Raw genomic sequence first — 23,225 nt, forward strand, 5'->3', positions numbered from 1 at the left:
TCACTCTTACTTCGGAAGACTTCTCTCCATTGAGAATGACATGCTGCGTTCTGTTATCTAGGAACTCCTCAATCCTCCTGTGAACCGGTGTCTATGGCCCTCTGAGACTTGTGGACGAATAGTGCGAGCTGGGTTTCACACGACCGTCTTTTTCGAAACCCATGCTGATTCCTACAGAGTAGATTTCTAGTCTCCAGAAAAGTCATTATATTCGAACATAATACGTGTTCCAAAATTCTACAACTGATCGACGTTAGAGATATAGGTCTATAGTTCTGCACATCTGTTCAACGTCCCTTCTTGAAAACGGGGATGACCTGTGCCCTTTTCCAATCCTTTGGAACGCTACGCTCTTCTAGAGACCTACGGTACACCGCTGCAAGAAGGGGGGCAAGTTCCTTCGCGTACTCTGTGTAAAATCGAACTGGTATCCCATCAGGTCCAGTGGCCTTTCCTCTTTTGAGCGATTTTAATTGTTTGTCTATCCCTCTGTCGTCTATTTCGATATCTACCATTTTGTCATCTGTGCGACAATCTACAGAAGGAACTACAGGGCAGTCTTCCTCTGTGAAACAGCTCTGGAAAAAGACATTTAGTATTTCGGCCTTTAGTCTGTCATCCTCTGTTTCAGTACCATTTTGGTCACAGAGTGTCTGGACATTTTGTTTCGATCCACCTACCGCTTTGACATAAGACCAAAATTTCTTAGGATTTTCTGCCAAGTCAGTACATAGAACTTTACTTTCGAATTCATTGAACGCCTCTCGCATAGCCCTCCTCACACTACATTTCGCTTCGCGTAATTTTTGTTTGTCTGCAAGGCTTTGGCTATGTTTATGTTTGCTGTGAAGTTCCCTTTGCTTCCGCAGCAGTTTTCTAACTCGGTTGTTGTACCACGGTGGCTCTTTTCCATCTCTTACAATCTTGCTTGGCACATATTCATCTAACGCATATTGTACAATGGTTTTGAACTTTGTCCACTGATCCTCAACACTATCTGTAGTTGAGACAAAACTTTTGAGTTGAGCCGTCAGGTACTCTGTAATCTGCTTTTTGTCACTTTTGCTAAACAGAAAAATCTTCCTACCTTTTTTAATATTTCTATTTACGGCTGAAGTCATCGATGCCGTAACTGCTTTATGATCACTGATTCCCTGTTCTGCGTTAACTGTTTCAGATAGTTCGGGACTGTTTGTCACCAGAAGGTCTAATGTTACCGCCATGAGTCGGTTCTCTGTTTAACTGCTCAAGGTAGTTTTCAGATAAAGCACTTAAAAAAATATCACTGGATTCTTTGTCCCTGCCACCCATTATGAAAGTTTGAGTCTCCCAGTCTACATCCAGCAAATTAAAATCTCCACCCAGAACTATAACATGGTGGGGAAATCTACTCGAAATATTTTCCAAATTATCCTTCAGGTGCTCAGCCACAACAGCTGCTGAGCCAGGGGGCCTATAGAGACATCCAATTACCATGTCTGAGCCTGCTTTAACCGTGACCTTCACCCAAATCATTTCACATTTCGGATCTCCGTAAATTTCCTTCGATACTATTGCACTTCTTATCACTATAAACACGCCTCCCCCTTCACTGTCCAGCCTGTCTCTGCGGTATACATTCCAATCTGAGTTTAGGATTTCATTACTGTTTACGTCTGGTTTCAGCCAACTTTCTGTCCCTAGTACAATATGGGCGTTGTGACCGTTTATTAATGAGAGCAGTTCTGGGACCTTTCTATAGACGTTCCTGCAGTTTACTATTAGCACATTAATATTGTCATTCCCTGTTGCATTTTGCCTACTCCTACCTTGCCGCGTCTCAGGAGGCATCTTGTCAGGCCTAGGGAGGGAATTATCTAACCTAAAAAAAAAACCATGAGCACTCCACACATACTCCGCTACCCTTCCAGCCGCTTCCGGCGTGTAGTGCACGCCTGACCTATTCAGGGGGACCCTACATTTCTCCACCCGATAGCGGAGGTCGAGAAATTTGCACCCCAGATCTCTGCAGAATTGTCTGAGCCTCTGGTTTAAGCCATGGGGATGACATGATGTGATCATGACATCCGGCAAATGTTTGGTGTCACGTTAATGACCGACAAAGTGAGGGAAGCCCGTCTCTGTTGGTACGGCCACATCATGAGAAAGCAAGACAAGTCAGTCACAAAAACAGCACTCCATATCAACCCAGAAGGAACAAGGCCATGAGGAAGACCGGCAAAGAGATGGACTGACAACGTCAGAGGAGACATGCACGTTGTTGGCTTAAGACCAAAAGACGTCAACAACAGGGAGAAATGGAGGAGATGTAGTGAAACAGCAGACCCCACAAGTCAGGATTAATGCTTGGAAAGAGACAGAGAGAGAGAGAATGAGAGAAAAAAGAAATGCGAAAGGTGCACCCCAATAGTGTATAAATTAGGGGACTTGGTATTAGTAAAGGAGACTATAGAGAGTGAAGGACTAACTTCCAAGTTTCAACATCTATACGAAGCACGACATGCAATAACACCCAATAGAAACTGCTTAACTGACCCAATTGCAAGAAAAGAAAATGAGATGTTTAACTTGCAAGGTTTAAAACATTTTGGAGTCAGTGATCATTAAATTCTTCACTATATTATGTTCAAATTTAAGGCAAAGTGGTATTCAATGAAATCCCACAACCATTTTTTCGTCAGAGAGTATATTACTTAAGGATATATTACTTAAGATGACATTGTCTGTTTAATCAATTTAGATTAAGGATACATGGTACTGGTGTTAAATGGTGCATACTGTAAAGGGACACCCTCCTCTAGCATTACTTTTCCTCAACAGAAGTATTCGATAACAGAACTAATTTTTGTATTTTTGAACTGGTCAATCAACATTGCCTCAGATTTTTTTTTATTTTTATTTTGATTTTTTTTATTTTTTAATTCATATAATTTTGTACACAATGTGTTAAATTCAAGACACTGTCCACCATTCTGTTCAGCTGCTCTTCCAGGTCCTTTGCTGTCTCTGACAGAATTGCAATGTCATCGGCAAACCTCAAAGTTTTTATTTCTTTTCCAAGGATTTTAATTTTTGCACCAAATTTTTCTTTTGTTTCCTTCACTGCTTGCTCAATATAAGATTGAATAATATCAGAGATAGGTTACATCCCTATCTCATTCCCTTCTTAAACACTGCTTCCCTTTCATGCCATCTGGTTTCTTTACAAATTGTAAATAGCCTTTTGCTCCCTGTGTCTCAAGTTTTCCAACATTTCTATGGAATCCAAACTGATCTTCCCCAAGGTCAGCTTCTATCAGTTTTTCCATTTGTCTGTAAAAAATTCATGTTAGTATTTTGCAACTGTGACTTATTAAACTGATAGCTCGGTAAATTTTTACAAATGCCAGCACTTGCTTTTTTTGGGACTGGAATTATTATATTATCCTTGAAGTCTGGGGATGTTTCTCCTGTCTCATACATCTTGCTTACCAGATGGAAGAGTTTTGTCATGACTAGTCTCCCAGGGCTATCAGTAGTTCTAATAGATGTAGTCTACTCCTGGGGCCTTTCAGTGCTCTGTCAAATTCTTCATGTAGTATCATATCTCCCATTTCATCTTCATCTACATCCTTTTCGATTTCCATAATATTGTCCTCATGTACATCACCTTGTACAGACCATCTATATACTCCTTTGATCTTTCTGCTTCCTCTTCTTTGCTTAGGACTGGTTTTCTGTCTGAGTTCTTGATATTCACACAGGAGGTTCTCTCTTCTCCAAATGTCTCTCTGCTTTTCCTGTAGGCAGTATCTGTCTTATCCCTACTGACACATGCTTCAACATCCTTACATTTGTCCTCTAGCCATCCCTGCTTAGCCATTTTGCACTTCCTGTCAATCTCATTTTTGAGACATTTGTATTCTTTTTCACTTGCTTCTTTTACTGCACTTCCTACTTTCCTCAATTAAATTCAATATATCTTCTGTTACCCATGGATTTCTACTAGCCTTTGTCTTTTTACCTACTTCATCCACTGCTGCCTTCACTATTTCATCTCTCAAAGCAACCCATTCTTTTTCTACTGAATCTTTTTCCACTGCTCTTGTCAGTCGTTCCCTAATGCATTCTCTGAAACTCTCTTCTGCCTGTGGTTCTGTCAGTTTATCCAGGTCCCATTTCCTTAAATTCCTACCTTTTTGCAGTTTCTTCAGTTTTAGTCTACAATTCATAACCAATAAATTGTGGTTAGAGTTGACATCTGCCACTGGAAATGCCTTACTATTTACAACCTTGTTCCGAAATCTCTATCTTACCATTATATAATCAACCTGAAACTTTCCAGTGTCTCCTGACCTCTTCCATGTATACAACATTTCTTCAATCTCTTCATCATCTGCAGAACTAGTTACCATATAAACTTGTACTACTGTGGTAGACATGGGCTTTGTGTCTATCTTGGCTACAATAATGTATTCACTATGCTGTTCCTAGTAGCTTATCTGCATTCCCATTTTTTTATTCATTATTAAACCTACTCCTGCATTACTCCTACTTGATTTTGTATTTATAACCCTGTATTCATCTGACCGGAAGTCTTGTTTCTCCTGCTCCGAACTTCAATAATTCCCACTATATCTAACTTTAACCTATCCATTTCCTTTTTTTAAATTTTCTAACTTACCTGCCCAATTTAAGGGATCTGACCTTGCGTGCTCTGATCCGTAGAATGCCAGTTTTGTTTCTGCTGATAGCGACATCCTCCTGAGTAGTCACTGCCTGGAGATCCAAATGGGGAACTATTTTGCCTCCAGAATATTTTACCCAAGAGGACACCATCATCACTTAACAATACAGTAAAGCTGCATGTCCTTGGGAAAAATTACGTCTGTAGTTTCTCCTTGCTTTCAGCCATTCACAGTACAAGCACAGAGAGGCCATTTTGGTGGATGTTACAGGGCCAGATCAGTCAATCATCCACACTGTTGCCCTGAAACTACTGAAAAAGCTGCTGCCCCTCTCCAGGAATCACACATTTGCCTGATCTCTCAACAGATACCCCTCGATTGCAGTTATACCTATGGTACAGCTATTTGTATCGCCAAGGCATGCAAGCCTTCCCAGGTCCGTGGTTAATGGGGGGGGGGGGGGGGGGGGGGCTTCAGTGGGTACCTTTTCAATTACCAATTGATTTCCCAAGTGACCTGCATGGAGCCAAGCATTCACAAAGTGTGGCAGACAAGCCAGCTGGTGTGACATCACAAATTCTTTGCCAGGCCATATTTCTCATGGACCCTGCATTGAAAGCTGTTTGTTGTTACCAAGTATTGCATAGTCTTACACACATTTAGCTGTCAGCAGACATTTATGTGTGCACCATGCTTTGCAGTTGTAAATGGTGCATTTTCTTTGCAAATGGTGTTTGATTTTGGTGTTATTCTCTTGTTTATGTTGTATTACTGCAATTCTTTTGTTTAAGTTGTATTGCTACTGTATTATTCTTCAGTAGAGGGATAAAGTAAAATTATTTGTTAGAGTGTCAGTTCTTATCAGTCTAAATCACAATAATTTAACTGAAAACTAAAGCAGCACAATATTTATGGAATTCTGAAAAACTCCTGAGTTTTTCTCTGATTTTTCCTGTATAAGAAAATTCCCAAGATTTTCCCAGATTTCCCTTTAGTCCTAGGGCTTATTTACCCTGTATCTGCAACTTTCTTGGTAAATAAGAATGACTAGTACATTGTCTAGAGGTAGGTAGGTTGTTACTTATTTTATTACAAATTATCAAAAACTCAATAATTTTGAAGTGTTACATGAACCTGGAAAGATTCATGGTAATGAAAGCAGATTGATTCACAAGATACACACTGTGGAATGTATTGGTGTATATCTGCAGACTATGCTTAGGCCTGTGACCGGGATTGTCAGCAATTCTTGATGGATGCTCAGTTCATACACAAACACACACACACACACACACACACACACACACACACACACACACATGCACACACATATATATACACACACAAAAAGTGCTGACAAGTTTACTGGAAGAAGTTTTGTGACAGGTTTCAGAGAGAAACAGTATGTCAAAGATTGTGTACTCTGTGTGCAAAGGGCTGAGCTTAATTCTCAACAGATTCCATTACAAAGGTTACGCGTGGCTGATGGACAATTCCAAATGATTGGTATGGACATCTTGGTCCCTTTGCACAGTCATCAGTGGGGCATTGGTATATTTTCATTTCTATCCATGGCTACTATGCTGAAACAGCAAGCAGAAACAGTAGCTCAGACAATGTTTAACCACTGGCACTAACCTATCTCTGAACTAGTGAAGCAATTGTGTCAACTTTCATGGATTAGAAAGTTAAGGCATAGTCCAGTATACCAGCATGTGATTCGGAGGACAGAGAGGATGCACAGCACAATAGGAAAAATGTTAAATTATTATGTAGTAAATAGTCACCACTGGGACACTCTACTACTGTACTTTGAAGCAGACTATAATTAAAAAATACATGAAAGTATGGGCTTATAACCATAAACAGTTGTTTCTTCCCCTTTTGAACTTTGTAAATGTCACCATGGGGAAGATGTATCCCCCATTCAAAACTTTGATAAGAGATCAAAGTGTATATGGTGCCAGGTTCAGAAGATGAATTTAAAAGTCCTGGAGTGGCAAGTGCACAAAAAGGAAAAACAAAGCCACCAAGTACCATGTCACATAGTGGTAATGTCAACTAACTGCAATGTATTTAAAGGGAAAACAAGGAAGTTAATAACACAGTATGTGACAAAGCAATCTGGGATCTCTTTACTTCCTCTCTTGTTTTGCCATCTGCCTCCTTAAATTAATTTTTTTAAATTTTTGACTAATTACCATTATGAATATAATCTGCACTTTCATAAAAGAGAAAGGTTGGCCCTCACTCTTAAGAAATATAGCACCAGATCTAATTTTGTGCTTAGTTTTGTGTATGTCATTAATTTCCTATTTATTTTGCCTATTCCTAGTTAATATCTTTTGTTATAGGGTGAAATCAGTAATTGTTTCATGACTTAGATTCTATTGTTGACTTATAAACAAATATAAATTCTATACTAATTATAAACATTAGGAAGAAGAACTATTAGGATTCTTAAAGTATTTATTTGGCTCCATTTGAAAACATTGGCAAATAATTACCACATCTGTCAAAATCATTGTTTGTATAATGTATCTGTTAATTTCATTATTTAAACAAATAATTCAGCCTAGCCTTGGTGGTAGAAGGAACTGTTAAAGAGACAGAAATTTTCAATTTATTCAGTTAATTGAATGAGTTATGTTTTAATTGGAATTTCTGTAAATTAAACATCAAACAATGTATAGTTTTAGTACCTATTATTGTAAGGATATATAAAGGCCCAATTTTTGGTCCTGAGACAGTCAGTCCACAGCTGATTTTCAGACAGGAAACCTGTATCAATCTAGAGTAACAACGATGTGTCAACTGAACAGTGGAATTAGTGTAACATAAACAGGCCATGTGTTAAAACAATGACAGCGTCTGTTCAATATAGTTGAGAAATAGTGAACTGTATGGTTAGGTATTTTCTGCTCGTAGATGTTCAACAGCAAACTATTGTAGCAGTATGCTGATGTTTATGAATGAGGCTTATCAAAAGTAAACCAATAGTGAACAGGCCATATAACTGTGCAATATTGGCGTTTGTGAATTGAAAGTAAAGAACTGTGAAACGCGACTGTGCAACTGTTGGCTACATCATTTACAGTAGTCAGTGTTGAACTTCCACAACTTCATTTTTCAGCCAGTATAACAATGCAGTACATCAACACTGTGGACTATCAATGGAGAAATAAAGCAGGTGAACATTACAAGTACCATGAGCCTTTTCAACTAACTGAAATGATTTCTCCAGTTAATGTAAAACTGAAACTCTCAACTTCTACCATGGTTGTACATGTAGGGTCAGTCCATCCACTCAAGGGAACCCCTGAAGCACTGCCTCACATTGGTAGCAATTCCTTCAAAATGGAGGAGGGATGTGGTGGTAAGGAGAGAAGGTAAGGTCAGGTGAAAGGAACATTGTACCACTTTGGTTACGCTGACATATCCATATGTCTAAGGTCATGGGATAGCGTAGTAAACTAACTGAGGGTGGGCTAATTTTGCCATCACCAGTGAAGGTACCATACTGGAGGTTGTATTTCATTCCTACTTGGTGGTGTTGGGAGCTTTACAGAATAGTGCCCGACAGGAAATCCTACGCACTGCTCTCCACTTCTAAGTTGCTGCAGCAAACAAATGGGCTGAATGGGTCATAATCTGCCCCCCCCCCCCACCCACACACAAAAAGGTAATACATAAGGCCCAAGCGTCATGTAAGCTCAACCAATTCCATGCTCAGAGGCCCATGTATGAGTGCCCCAGGGTTGTGTTTGCAAGTAAAACTGAACTTTTCCAAAAGGTAAGGTCGCATTGGCTCTTTTCAGGAACAGACACAGAAGTAACCATATGTAATTGTTATGACCAAGGTCCCTTAAGTAGCACATAACAATTAAAACTGCACGGGCAAGGCTGTTGATTAATGGCACCTTCTGCACCATTTCTGGACCTACTTTCTGACTACTTGCCACTATAATTGAAACAACAACCCTGAATAACATTTGTTTGCTGCTTTACATATTCAGACTTACATTTTTAAATTGTGCCTAAAGAATAACTGCCATATCTAAATAACACCTTCGACCTAACCCTTCTAGCTTCACTAGACTAGATGCTGGCTGCTAAGAATGGCCATGTATCAATGGAACATTTGCCTGGGCATGAGAAAAAGACACCAAACCAAACAGAAGCATCATCTGCTTGTAGGAACTACCACATCAGTTGCATTCATAGTCATGGCCATAGTACATTGTCTATAGCTGCCTCAAGTGTAGAGTTGCCCAGATCTCATCCTCACCATTTTCAAACTGCAGGGCCATACCAGAAGTGCTGATGCAGGTAAAGAAATGACTCAGCCTTGAAGAGAGCCTTGAAAAGTTGAAATGAGATGGTGCAAAAACTCAGGAATCACTCAATGACCAAGTGCCATGAAGGTGAAATGGTGTAAAAAGTGTAAATGTCATAAAAAGTGTAAATATTAAATAGGAAAGAAAAGACTATAAGAGTGTAGCAGCGAACCTACAGTTCGTACTCCAGACCTGTGTTTAAATCGGGATTTTGTGAGGTGTAAAACATAAATGAATATGTGCCACTTTTTGGCCAGACTTGCAGATTAGACATTCAGCGGGCCTAACTCTTCCAAGATGGTAAGAAATGTTATGATCCGGGCCCATGCTGCGGTCTGTTACTGTCATGTGTAGAATCAGTATTTCTGCAACCATGACCCAGCCACTTGGGCAATGACTAGCATATAAGAAATTTTGGCAGTGCTAGGCAAGCCTTGTACTTGATGCATGCAGCAACAAGGCATGACCTGTCATGCGCAAAAGCTAACCATCTGAATGGACTGGGCCTGTGTACAACTGGGCTTATAACTTGAGTCCGCTGCATGTAGGCTGCTGCTGTGATGCCACTAATGTCATTTCATCATCTTGACTGGACTGCCAGCTGGTGGTCCAGCCACAGATTAGATGGGCTGAAGGTTGAAGAAAGCCCCTCACAGCCTTATGCCATTAAGATCCACTATTACTAGCTGCCACTCTCCAGCCACTGGTCTGTGCAACGGTGCTGGCTACTGCTGTGCTGAAGATCAGCCTGCTCAAGCCACAGTCAGAAGAGTTGAGGTACCATCACCTGACACAGTATTGTGAAGCAGGTTGGAATGTATAGCTAAGCAAGGTTGTTCACTACAGAACCACACAGATGAGAAGGACTGATACTGGCAACTCTACACCAGCCCACCCTAGTTGGATGTTCACTACTAGTGACCTGATGCATGCCTCTCACAGGCAGATATTCACTATACCTAGCAATAAAATCAACAAACAGTATCAAACTGCCAACATCTTCTGCACTTCCACCAGAGAACCTCATGCCAATACTCATAAATACTTGTTACAGTACAGAAAATAATTTGAAAATGGCCTAAAAGTAGAAACTAGTCACATACTAATAAAACAAATAAAGCAGTGGTTAAAAAATGTCACCTTCTTTTTATCTGAAACTCATTGAACAGAACAATTGTTCATCATAATGACAAATTAATGTTACCATCTGATTCTGTTAAATTCATGAATGAAAATCATTGAAAGATGGTGCAGAGTAAAAGTGTAACATATTCAAAGGTCACGAAAACTGATATAAATACAAGACTATTATGTGCGAAATGTGTAAAAAATGGTGGCAATAAGGACAATCTGTGCTACTTGTGCACTGTAAAAGTAAATAAATGTAAAGGTATGTTTACATGATCAAAAACGAAGAACTGTGTTTTGGTGCCACATGGTGATCACAAACTCGTAACGGACTCGCCATCGAAAGACGAAATAATTAAAGTGTTGCAAGAGGATAGAAACGTTCTATTAGCAATAATCAGTGAGTTAGAACAAGAACTAAGCAGATATGTAAGCAATGAAAAGTGGTGTACCATAAAAAGTGCATCCAACACAGACAACTAAAAAGGCACTCGTGTTATAATGTATCTACAGCGCCAACAGTATTCAGAAAAAGTGCGACCAAACAAGTAAGTGCACCTTCAGATAAAGAAACTGTTCTGATGTCAGCTGGTAAAGAGCCAATGCAATGTGTGAATGTAACTGAAGGCAGCGTTTACACAGCAATCAGCGAAAACGAAACTGTACTGAACGATACCAATAGTGTTCCAGAAGATAAAGCACCTCAAAATTTGAAACAATGTTACGAGTTAAGGAATGCAGTATGGAATCCAAAAGTTTTAATAGTGAGTGACAGCCAAGGCAGGTACTGCAGAAACATTCTGGAGACAAAACTACACACAAAATATGACATTCAAAGTTTTATTAAACCAAATGCTCCTCTCCGTAAAGTTTTTAATCGAACTGACAAATTAGCAGAAGACTTGAATGCGAGTGATACTCTTATCTTAATGGCTGGGTCAAACAATACTGAAGCCTCCTACAACAACATTGTGAAAAGCATTGATAACATGTTACCAAGTGTTCTCCAACTCAGTAACAAGACAAATATCATTTTGCATCCAATTCCCCAAAGATTCGTCAAAGAATATATAAACGAAAAAATTGACATGGTTAATCATCATTTAGTGCAAACAGTGAACTGTTCAAAATCTCGCAACAAAAGTAGAATATCCATAAACTTTGAAATGGAAAGACTGTCTCGTGATAAATTCACACATCACGGATTCCACTTGAACAGACAGGGGAAGGAGCAAGTATGCAATAGACTGTCTTCGTTAATTAAAATTAACAGTCATACAAACCAGATGCATGTCTCTCTGAATCGACCAGTCTACCTGAAGAAATCAGTGTTTCACCAAAATAAATACAATGTGAAAACCAGTGCAATACTAGTGCCTAAAATGAAACGAATGCTACTTGACAAGTGGATTACCATTAGAAGCACCACAGCACAGAAAGGCAGGGCCCAGAATCCAGGGAACCAGTTAGCAAGAAGACACCACCCACACCTCAAATCAAGGAGAATTTTTTACAGCTAACAATACTAGATGTAAAAAAGAGGTAAGTGGTTAAGCAAGACACAATATAGTCCCTGCTTCATACTTTAAATTGTTCCATCAGAATGTTCAGTCTCTTTCCAATAAACTGAATGAAATACAAATCTTGTTAAATGATATGAGTGATATTTCTGTTTTATGCTTTACTGAGCACTGGCTAAATAAAGACATGATAGAACTAGCACACCTACCTCAGTTTAAATTAGCTACCACATTTTGTAGAGAAGTACTCAGGCATGGTGGTAGCTGCATATATGTTTGAGAAGATATAGACTTCAGTAACATAACCAAATTTGACAGCTTATCTCAAGAAAGAGACATAGAACTCTCAATAGCAGAACTGCCAACTAGCAATTCTGTAATCATCTGTGTATATAGGTCACCAGATGGCGGTAAAAAAAGTGTTTTATAAACATATGGAAGAGCTATTAGAGGACTTCAACACCATTAAAAAAATATTATCATATGTGGAGATTTCAATGTTGATTTCTCCAAACCTAGTAAATTTAAAGATGAAATCAAAGACTTACTGAAGTCCTTTAAACTAAAACCAACTATAACCAACCCAACTCATATAACAACTACTTCTGCAACAACCATAGATCAGGTGTTTGTAAATACAGATAAATATGTCTGCAACACAGAGACTGCAAACACTGGGTTTACTGATCACAATGCCCAAATACTAACAATCGCTATTCCAGGAAACATGAAAGCCCAGAAAACTAGAGCTATTGTGAGGAAATTTAATAATGAAAACATAGATTACTTTTGTTCTCTCTTGAGAAGAGAAATCTGGACTGATGTTTACAGTTCAAACAACACAGATGACAAGTTTGATAAATTTATGGCCACATACAAACATTTTTTAGAAATAGCCTTTCCCAAACAAACGTCACTTACAAATTCTGTGCACAAACCAAATAAATGGATCACAACAGGAATAAAAATATCATGCCAGAATAAAAGGAGCTTATATAAATACTCAAAGCAAACCAAAAATCCTGTATTCATCAACTACTTTAAACAATATAAACAAATACTTAGACAAGTTATAACAAAAGCAAAGAAAATGGAAAATGACAAACAAATAAAAAATTCCAGTAATAAGACTAAAGCAACCTGGAGTATCATAAAAAGAGAAACAGGTACTACATCATTAGTCCACAAAAATATAGAACTTCATGAAAACAACAATAAAATAATCAACCCCACAGTAGTGGCTAATAAATTTAACAACTACTTTTCTAATGTTGCACACCACCTAATTACCAAACATTACAACTCACAACCAGACAGCAATACACTCCAGTCAGATACAAAAATTCTTACAAGAACCCTATTCACGTCTCCAACAACATTTGAGGAATTATCTGTCATTATAAAAAGGTTACCCAATAAGTATTCAGCAGGTACTGATGAAATACCAGATATTATTATCAAAGCAAGTGTAACATCTGTTGTAGAACCATTAACGGATATTTTCAATTCATCATTCGTGAGTAGTATATTCCCGAAAAATCTGAAAATGGCAAAAGTGACACCACTGTACAAGAAAGGGGACAAACATGAAGCTGCAAACTATAGACCTGTATCAGTATTGTCAGGTTTTGGTAAAATTCTTGAAAAACTTTTTCTTAGAAGGCTGACAGCCTTTCTAAATAATGAAAACATAATAAGTGATGCGCAACATGGATTCAGAACTGGCAGGCCAACACAGTCAGCTATTTATACCTTCTTAAATGAAATTCTAACTGCAGTAGATAATAAGCAACATGTGTCTGGCCTATTTCTTGACCTTAGTAAAGCCTTCGATGTAATTGATCATAATACTCTGTTGCAGAAGCTAGGTAATTATGGAACACGAGGCTTGCCAAACAAGTGGATACATTCCTACCTTCATGACCGTCAACAGATCACTCAAATAAAATACAAAGACATAAAAACACAAAAAATGAGTAATTTTTACAGTAATGCACAAAACATTACATATGGAGTTCATCAAGGGTCAGTCCTTGGGCCAATTCTTTTCATTCTTTATGTTAATGATTTGTCAGAAAAAATAACTAAAGGGACAACAGTACTTTTTGCAGATGACACAAATATCCTAATCAAATCACGTGATGAAGAAAGCCTACAAAAAACAGCTACAGGTATAATACAAAATTTGACACAATGGTTCAGAACAAACAAGCTAATAGTAAATAATGAAAAAACAGTGACAGTCAATTTCCACAATTCACAGAAACTACATCCTGCAAGACCAATTTTTAAAATTGATGGAAAAACTGTCTCATCTGTGAGTGACACAAAATTTTTAGGTATACATATCCAGCTAAACCTAAAATAGGAGACACATCTTAACCATGTAAATCAAAAGCTAAACACACTTACGTACGCAGGAAGAATCCTTGCACAAAATACAAGCTGTGTGTCTGTGATCACAATGTACCATGGCAGTATTCAGTCACTGCTGATGTATGGCATTATCTTTTGGGGGAACTCCGTAGGTACAAACAAAACATTTGGGCTACAGAAAAAGATTGTTAGAATAAAAAACCATGCTAAGTACGGAGATTCCTGTAGACTAATATTTAAAAATCTCAGTATACTGCCTCTCCCTTGCTTATATATGTATGAAATATTAAATTTCACAAAAGGAAGTATTTTAAAAGATGGAAATATCTTCAAGTATAGCTGTGATTACCACCCTCTGATATTAGGCAGAAGCATTACTTGCATATACTGCTGTACAATCACATGCCACCCTATTTGAAACAGATGTTTAAAGTGAAACTGAAAGAGTACTTGCTTGACCACTACTTGTATTCTGTTTCTGAGTTTTTAGAGTACCAGAAAAGTGTAGTGTAACTGCTCAAATATTCTTAATAAGTCTATCATTTTATTTCATTATATTAAATTTGTCATCAATATTCAACATGTATTGAATAATTTTTAATTATTTATTCTTTCAAAATATCAATGTGTATGATGTTGTATATACTGTACCAACCTGACTTGTCCTACATCGTTTGTGCAAAATATGTATCTAAACACGATTTACAGGACCAATAAAGAAATACAAATATAAATAAAAATACAAATATAAGAAAAGGGTTTTTGTAAAGAAAGACATAGAATGTAATGTCTGTTTAGGAGGGCACTAGGCAATCCACCACTGGTGCTGAAGTTATGGTGACTCTGCTTTACTTTTATTCATCTTTGCTACAAGTTACAAGGAAATTAAATGACAAGCCAAAAACATGTTTTTCTTTTATTGCATTTACAAGATTTTTGCAGGCCATACAAATACTGCAATTACTTTTGTCACATAGTTAAAGTTTCTCATTGAGAAATTATGCTGAAATTCAATACTAAATATTCTTGCTACTCTCCTGTTAAATCTTCCTAAGTGACTTCAGGTATGCTTTCTTTGATATGAACAAATATGAACATAAGATAAGAAATAATATTCATCTAAACTTACAATATTTGAGGCAGCCATAGGAACATATATAACTGCAAATATATGTTTATTTAAATTTAAAGTCCAACAATAGTCATCTTCTAAGAAAATACGGCATATAATCCATGGAATAAGAAACAACAAAGGCAACCCTAGAACAAAAAAGAGAACATGATTTTTATTTATTTACTTATGTACTTACATTGAAAAATGCATTCTATACACTTGGTATTAACTAAATACTGTTACCATTATCATCTACAGTGTTCTGTCTGCTGTCAGTTCCACATATGGCTAGGAAAGCTCATCCTTAAGACATCAGGTTTTAGTTATGATTCTTCTCCTCTATTTATCTCTATCTTCAGTTGTTTCTGCAACAGCTGATATTCGTTCTTTATCTTTAATTCATCAGTCAATGCTGCTCTTCTTCTTCTTCTTCTTCTTCTTCTTCTTCTTCTTCTCATTCCGAGTTTTTTCTCCTAACCTGACTTATGTATCATCAAGTAACAGACATTAATGTCTCAAAATATGGCTTATCAGACTGTGTTATCTGTAGATGATATTTCTGCAACTGATTACCTCTCACCAACTCATGTCAGCACCTCTATCTATGTTATTCTATCTGTTCATTTTATATTTTCTATCCTTCTTCTGCACAACATCTCAAACTTGTTAAAATGTTTTTGTCTGTTTTCCTTAGTGTCCAAGTTTCTCTCCCATACAGCTCCACACTCCATATATAACACCTAACCCAGTTTTTCTTCAGTCTAATATCAATATTACTAGAAAGTAGAGATTACTTTATGACTGCCTCTTTGACCATGGCAAGTTAGGAACAAATTTCAATGGGATGATGCCTATCATATATTAAAAGGTGTCCAGATTGCCTTCCAGATTGTTTGACCCCAATCTCAAATTTCACTGTGTATCATCTGAAGACATTCATGTGACATTTGTCTTTTCTAAATTAATTCCAAAGCCATATTCTCTCCCAGTGCCACCCAGTCTCTGTATCATATCTTGCAACATTTTTATTTGGTTTGTCTACAACCACTGTAATGTAAAGCTGTCCTTAATCCAAGGATGCAGCATTTTACTAAGCAAGGTTCTAATAGATGTAATGTGCCCACACCTTCCTCTGATCTTTGAAATTCCTTTCCAGCAAGTTATAGGAGGACCTGTAGTTTTAATGTGCACTTCAAACTATGATACTGGCAGAAGTAAGGCTGGGAGGACTGGGCGTGGGTCGTGCTTCAGTAGATCAGATGGTAGAGAGTTGCCTGCGAAAGGCAAAGTTTCTGAGTTTGAGTCTCAGTTGGGCACACAGTTTTAATCTGCCAGGAAGTTTTATGATACAACTTGTAATTGCCAAATGTGAAGAAACAATAAGCAAATACGAAAACTTCTAGGATTGAGCGTGGACTGAACTACAAAATGTACCTTGAGGTGTAACACATTATTTTAGGGAAGATGATGGGTCATACTCTCAGTCCTTCTAAATAATGAAAGATGGTTGTGACATTAATAAATATTTGTATAAGTAGTTAAATTTCAGAAAGCATATTGTAAGAGAAATAGTTTATTATTATGTGAAGATGATGCAAGGTACATGGACATACCACATCTGCAAAGTAGGACAAGTAGCTTCATGAGTGCACCTGCTGTGAGCTACTTGTTCTCAGATGTAGTAGCTTGGAGGTGTGTTGTGGCCATGTAAGAACGGTGCTCACAGTAACAACAGTAACGTTGTAGAAGCAAGAACCAAAAACATTTCAATGACCTTTTGTTGTGTCTTACATTATTGGCTGTTTTGCATTTCCAAATGTATTCTCATTGTACAAGATATTTGAATCCAAACATTTGTGATATAATTGTAATGTACATATCTGATGACAATTAGCTCAATGTATAAAGCAGCTTAAATAGAATGATGTTGAAAGAAGAAATGTTGTTGGTTAATATGCAAAGATGTGCTTGTATGATGAGTGAGGTATTTTCAAGGGTACAAACAGGTGACTGCGTAGTAATGGTACCTTGTGTTGTACACAGAAAATGGAAGACAATTTGAGTCAATAATTTCTACCAGGAACTAGTTAGTCTACAACAAAACAAGGAGTATTCTTTTGAAAAGGATATTCTAAGGAGAAATCTATGGTCTGATAACTTTAGGAGTTATTGTTGTTTTAAAGGAGTTATTGTTGTTTTAAAATACATGATTAAGTCATTTAGTAGATTTAGTGAACACGTCGGAAAAGGTTGAAAAGTTGGAAAACAATGTAGACAAACCGTTGCTCATTGTAAGTAGGTCAAACAGTGAAAATACTGCATCAGGAGATATTCTAAAAATTCCGAAAATAAATCCACACACCTACACTACCACAGACTTCAGTGCAAAAAAGGAAACTACATTAAAAAACACATCTCCAGCGAAACTGCAAACTGAAGAACATTTATAATAAATGTGGTAAAAAAGCAACACTAGTCAGGTGAGAAGAAGAACCTTAAATCCTCTGGTTACAAAAAGTGTGAAACACAAAACAATCTGTGTGTTAGGTGATAGTCACGGCTGTGAAATTTCTGCAATGTTGATGAGAACATGTAGTTTCAAGGCATCTGGTTTCATAAAGCCAGGGACTCCATTGAGTGAAATAACAGATCTAACAAAATCAAGTGACATTGCTAGTTTGAATAAAGATGATTTTGCTGTGTTAATAGGAGGATCAAACGATGCCTATAGAAATGAGACATACAAGGTTATTACAGAAATGAGGAAATGTTTAAATAATTTAACCCACACAAATGTACTCGTTATGAACATCCCACATCAACATGATTTATCACCCTGGTCATGTGTGAACCACGAAATTAATGTTGCAAATGAGTGTATCACTGAAATATGCACTAATTTTAAGAATGTCGATATTGTAGATATAAACAGATTGGAGCAAAGGTTCCATACAGTCCATGGACTTCATTTAAATACACCACGAAAGAAATTACTCGCCAAAAAAATACACTCCTGGAAATTGAAATAAGAACACCGTGAATTCATTGTCCCAGGAAGGGGAAACTTTATTGACACATTCCTGGGGTCAGATACATCACATGATCATACTGACAGAACCACAGGCACATAGACACAGGCAACAGAGCATGCACAATGTCGGCACTAGTACAGTGTATATCCACCTTTCGCAGCAATGCAGGCTGCTATTCTCCCATGGAGACGATCGTAGAGATGCTGGATGTAGTCCTGTGGAACGGCTTGCCATGCCATTTCCACCTGGCGCCTCAGTTGGACCAGCGTTCGTGCTGGACGTGCAGACCGCGTGACACGACGCTTCATCCAGTCCCAAACATGCTCAATGGGGGACAGATCCGGAGATCTTGCTGGCCAGGGTAGTTGACTTACACCTTCTAGAGCACGTTGGGTGTCACGGGATACATGCGGACGTGCATTGTCCTGTTGGAACAGCAAGTTCCCTTGCCGGTCTAGGAATGGTAGAACGATGGGTTCGATGACGGTTTGGATGTACCGTGCACTATTCAGTGTCCCCTCGACGATCACCAGTGGTGTACGGCCAATGTAGGAGATCGCTCCCCACACCATGATGCCGGGTGTTGGCCCTCTGTGCCTCGGTCGTATGCAGTCCTGATTGTGGCGCTCACCTGCACGGCGCCAAACACGCATACGACCATCATTGGCACCAAGGCAGAAGCGACTCTCATCGCTGAAGACGACACGCCTCCATTCGTCCCTCCATTCACGCCTGTCGCGACACCACTGGAGGCGGGCTGCACGATGTTGGGGCGTGAGCGGAAGACGGCCTAACGGTGTGCGGGACCGTAGCCCAGCGTCATGAAGACGGTTGCGAATGGTCCTCGCCGATACCCCAGGAGCAACAGTGTCCCTAATTTGCTGGGAAGTGGCGGTGCGGTCCCCTACGGCACTGCGTAGGATCCTACGGTCTTGGCGTGCATCCGTGTGTCGCTGCGGTCCGGTCCCAGGTCGACGGGCACGTGCACCTTCCGCCGACCACTGGCGACAACATCGATGTACTGTGGAGACCTCACGCCCCACGTGTTGAGCAATTCGGCGGTACGTCCACCCGGCCTCCCGCATGCCCACTATACGCCCTCGCTCAAAGTCCGTCAACTGCACATACGGTTCACGTCCACGCTGTCGCGGCATGCTACCAGTGTTAAAGACTGCGATGGAGCTCCGTATGCCACGGCAAACTGGCTGACACTGACGGCGGCGGTGCACAAATGCTGCGCAGCTAGCGCCATTCGACGGCCAACACCGCGGTTCCTGGTGCGTCCGCTGTGCCGTGCGTGTGATCATTGCTTGTACAGCCCTCTCGCAGTGTCCGGAGCAAGTATGGTGGGTCTGACACACCGGTGTCAATGTGTTCTTTTTTCCATTTCCAGGAGTGTATGTACTCGCATCTCGAAGAAGAGTGAAGAAAAAAGTATAAGTGACAAACAAATGGAGATTAAGAAGTGCTTTAGATGAGTTACATGCTGTGACATCGGCCAGATGCAAATTACCAAGTGGTTTAAACCGATTAGGTGAGAAACAAACAATCAAGTCATCAGCCAAACGAAAATTATGAAATGGTTTAAACCAAGGAGGACAGATGTGGATGAAGCAAAACTTATACAAGCTCCAGAAGTTAACTCACCTGTTGATTGCCACCAGCAAACAGAAGCCACACACAAGAAAGATAGCGAACATTTTTTAGGGTAAGTGCTGTATTAGAAATGCCATTAGATCAAGAATCAGAAACCATTTCAACTAAAGTTACTAAATACCCAGATTTTGCTATACTACACCATAATGTCAGTCACTCACAAATAAAATTTCCATGTTATAAGTACTACTCCAGTATGCATTAAATGTAGACATAATTTGCATTACAGAACATTGGATACGAAATGATGAAGTAAAATTAACCTCAATCTCAGGATATAGATTAGCAAGTCATTTTAGCCTAGAGTTTTACAAAGATGGTGGCTCTACTGTCTTTGTGAAAGAACAAATGAAGTTCTGTGATGTCAGTAAAAGTTATATTGACCCAACTGAAAAAGAATTTGAACTTTCCATTACTAAACTGCCAGAGCTTAGTTTCATAGTTATTAACATATATAGAGCACCAAGTGGAAACCTGCTAGTCTTCATGAATAAACTAGAGGTTCTGCTGAACAGGATCTGTACACTAAATATGAGGATAGTGCTTTGTGGGGATTTCAATATTGATTTTTCAAAAGACAGCAGCACCAAAGATGCTTTAATAAATATGACCAACACATTCAATATGATCCCCACAAGACACTGCCCAACAAGTTTAACAGAATGCACAAATTCCATTATTGACCAAATATTCATATCAGAAACAAATTACAGTTTCACAAGCAGAGTACTGAGCAGGGGTTATAGTGATCATGAGGCACAGCTGCTGTATATAGAAATGACTACAAGTAGTAGTAGTTCCGAAAAAGTAGTTGAAAAAAGAACCTTCTCTGAAGATAACATTAGAATTTTTAATCTTTTACTGGCGAAGGAAAACTGGGAAAGCATGGCCACTCAGAACAATGTTGAAAGCATGTACATGAGTTTTCAGAGCATCTTTCTTCACTATTTTAATGTAGCATTTCCAAAATTAGTAAAAACAGTAAAACCTAACAATAATAAGCAATGGGTAACTGAAGGCATAAAAATTTCCAGTGAGAGAAACAGATTTCTGCAGTACTATTGTAGGAAATATAGAGTAACCCAAGAATTCACAGATTATTCAAAAGCCTACAAAAGAATCTATGGTAGAATAGTCAAAGAGGCAAAAATTATGTGGAATGACAATTTGATAAGAAACTCATCTAACAAAATGAGATCCACATGGAGAGTTATAAAGAAAGAAACTTGTGGTTCAGCTCCAAAGAAAAAGAATGCATCATTAACACTAGAAGGCTCAAAAGTCACAGACCCAAATTCAGTTGTAGAAAAATTCAATGAATACGTCACTTCACTAGCTGAAGACCTCATTCAAGTACACTGTCAAGGACCAGTCCCAAGTTTCTCCAGCAAATCAGTGATCTCGACTGCTTCTATGTATGTTTATGAAACAAACCCCATTGAAATTATAAGTAAAATTAAACCATTAAGCAATAAGATGCAGGTGGGCTGATGAAGTACCTGATTTCATATTAAAAGCATGTGATCACCACATAGCAAACCCCTTGGCAAACATTTTCAACCTGTCTTTAAAAATTGGTGTTTTTCCAGATATTTTTAAAATAGCAAAAGTTTCACCACTGCTATAAAAAGGTACTTCTTCAAAAATATCAAATTACTGATCTGTGTCACAGTTAAGTTCCTTCTCAAAAATTCTAGGAAAACTCTTCTACAACAGGCTTTTAAGTCTCATAAATAAATATGCACCTCTTACAGCACAACAACAAGGTTTTAGAAAGACTAAATCTACACAAACAGCAATTTTCGAATTCTTAGACTGCATCTTAAAATCCCTTGATCAACATAAATTAGCTGCAGGTATTTTTCTAGATCTATCAAAAGCCTTTGATGTCCTGGACCATTACATTCAGCTCGAAAAATTGGAAAGTCGAGGTGTAAGAGGTGTAGCCCATAGCTGGTTGTGTTCATACCTAAAAAACTGGAGGCAGAAAGTATCACTTCAGTATGAATTCAACAAAATGAATAAAACAAGAAACAACTCGTTTCTTTCTAACGAATTACCAATAAAATATGGTGTACCGCAGTGCTCAATCTTAGGTCCACTACTCTTCTTTATTTATGTGGACGACTTAGTTGAATATATGAGTCCCACAGAAACTATCCTCCTTGCTGATGACACCAGCTTATTGCTCAATGGATCCAGTCCAGAAACTTTGCAGTCCACAGCAGAAAGTTCTATGAAAAGACTTTCTGAGTGGTTCACAAAATACAAACTCATTATAAATACTGAAAAAAACAGTGTGTGTTGATTTTCATTTAATTCCTCCATCTAATCAAATCTCTATTCAAGCACAATTAAAAAATGATCCCCTAGAAAATGTAAGTGCCACAAAATGTTTGTGTCTATGGGTTCAGCAAGACTTACAGTGGGACACACAATATAAATAACTTTTCTAGAAAACTATCATCTGTGTGCTATGGCCTAAGAGTTTCAAAGGCTACAACAAGCAAAACAACAGTACTACAGGCATACTATGCTCAGTTCTACTCACTAGTCCGATATGGGATCGTTTTCTGGGGATACTCAACTCACAGTGTAAAGGTTTTTAGAATGCAAAAAAGAGCTCTAAGAATAATTTGTGGCCTGAAAAATATGGAGTCCTGTAAATCCCATTTTACTGAGCTTGGTGTTCTAAATGCTCCAAGTTTAATCATTTATGAAACTATCATTTTCACTAGGGACTACCTCCTGAAAACAGGCACACTGCTACAGAACAAAAATGTACACAACTACAGTACCAGAGGGGAATCAAATATACATCAAATATCACAGAACAACCACCTATCACAGGAGCATAATTAACATTGGTGTAATACTACACAATAAGATACCAGAGGAAATAAAAAATGATACTCATCCAATATTTAAAGCTAAACTAAAGGCATTTCTAATAAAGCACTGTTTCTATTCTGTCAGAGAATTTCTGAATACGTAACAAAATTAATTGTAATAGGTACCTATTTTTAATTTGCCTACTATTTTGCTAATACTATGTATTATTGTAACTTTTCTTTCATCTGTCCAATATCGATTGTACAATTTTTGCTGTATGATAAAACTGGACCAATAAAAAATCTAATTGAAGTAGCCACCAGAAAGATCGCGGGAGGCGCACATCGGCACGGCGCGTCACGGACATTAGTTGCCGCAAGTAAAGTCCCGTCCACCAGAGGGCAAGCAAGAATTTGCCTGTGCCCTCTGCCGGCGGAACAACAACAACTCAGGCAGCATGGGCCGTGCCCAGTCAGTTCACATCGGGCATGCCTAGCAGACAGTTCCTGGTCTACACTATGTGAAGTGTGATGGAAAACGTGAATCGTGTAACTACACAAATG

General features: G+C 38.4%; 1 protein-coding gene across 1 annotated transcript in view; it reads right to left on the reverse strand.

The window, feature by feature from the left end:
* The window catches only part of LOC126247407 (parathyroid hormone/parathyroid hormone-related peptide receptor-like), a 335,703-nt gene that overhangs the window by 102,600 nt on the left and 209,878 nt on the right, over positions 1-23,225 (reverse strand). Inside the window, exon 9 of the mRNA XM_049948476.1 lies at positions 15,158-15,288. Within this exon, the coding sequence (XP_049804433.1) occupies positions 15,158-15,288 (131 nt within the window). The remainder of the gene's footprint in view (positions 1-15,157; positions 15,289-23,225) is intronic.

Source organism: Schistocerca nitens, chromosome 1, assembly GCF_023898315.1.
Source record: "Schistocerca nitens isolate TAMUIC-IGC-003100 chromosome 1, iqSchNite1.1, whole genome shotgun sequence".
NCBI classification, from domain to species: domain Eukaryota; kingdom Metazoa; phylum Arthropoda; class Insecta; order Orthoptera; family Acrididae; genus Schistocerca; species Schistocerca nitens.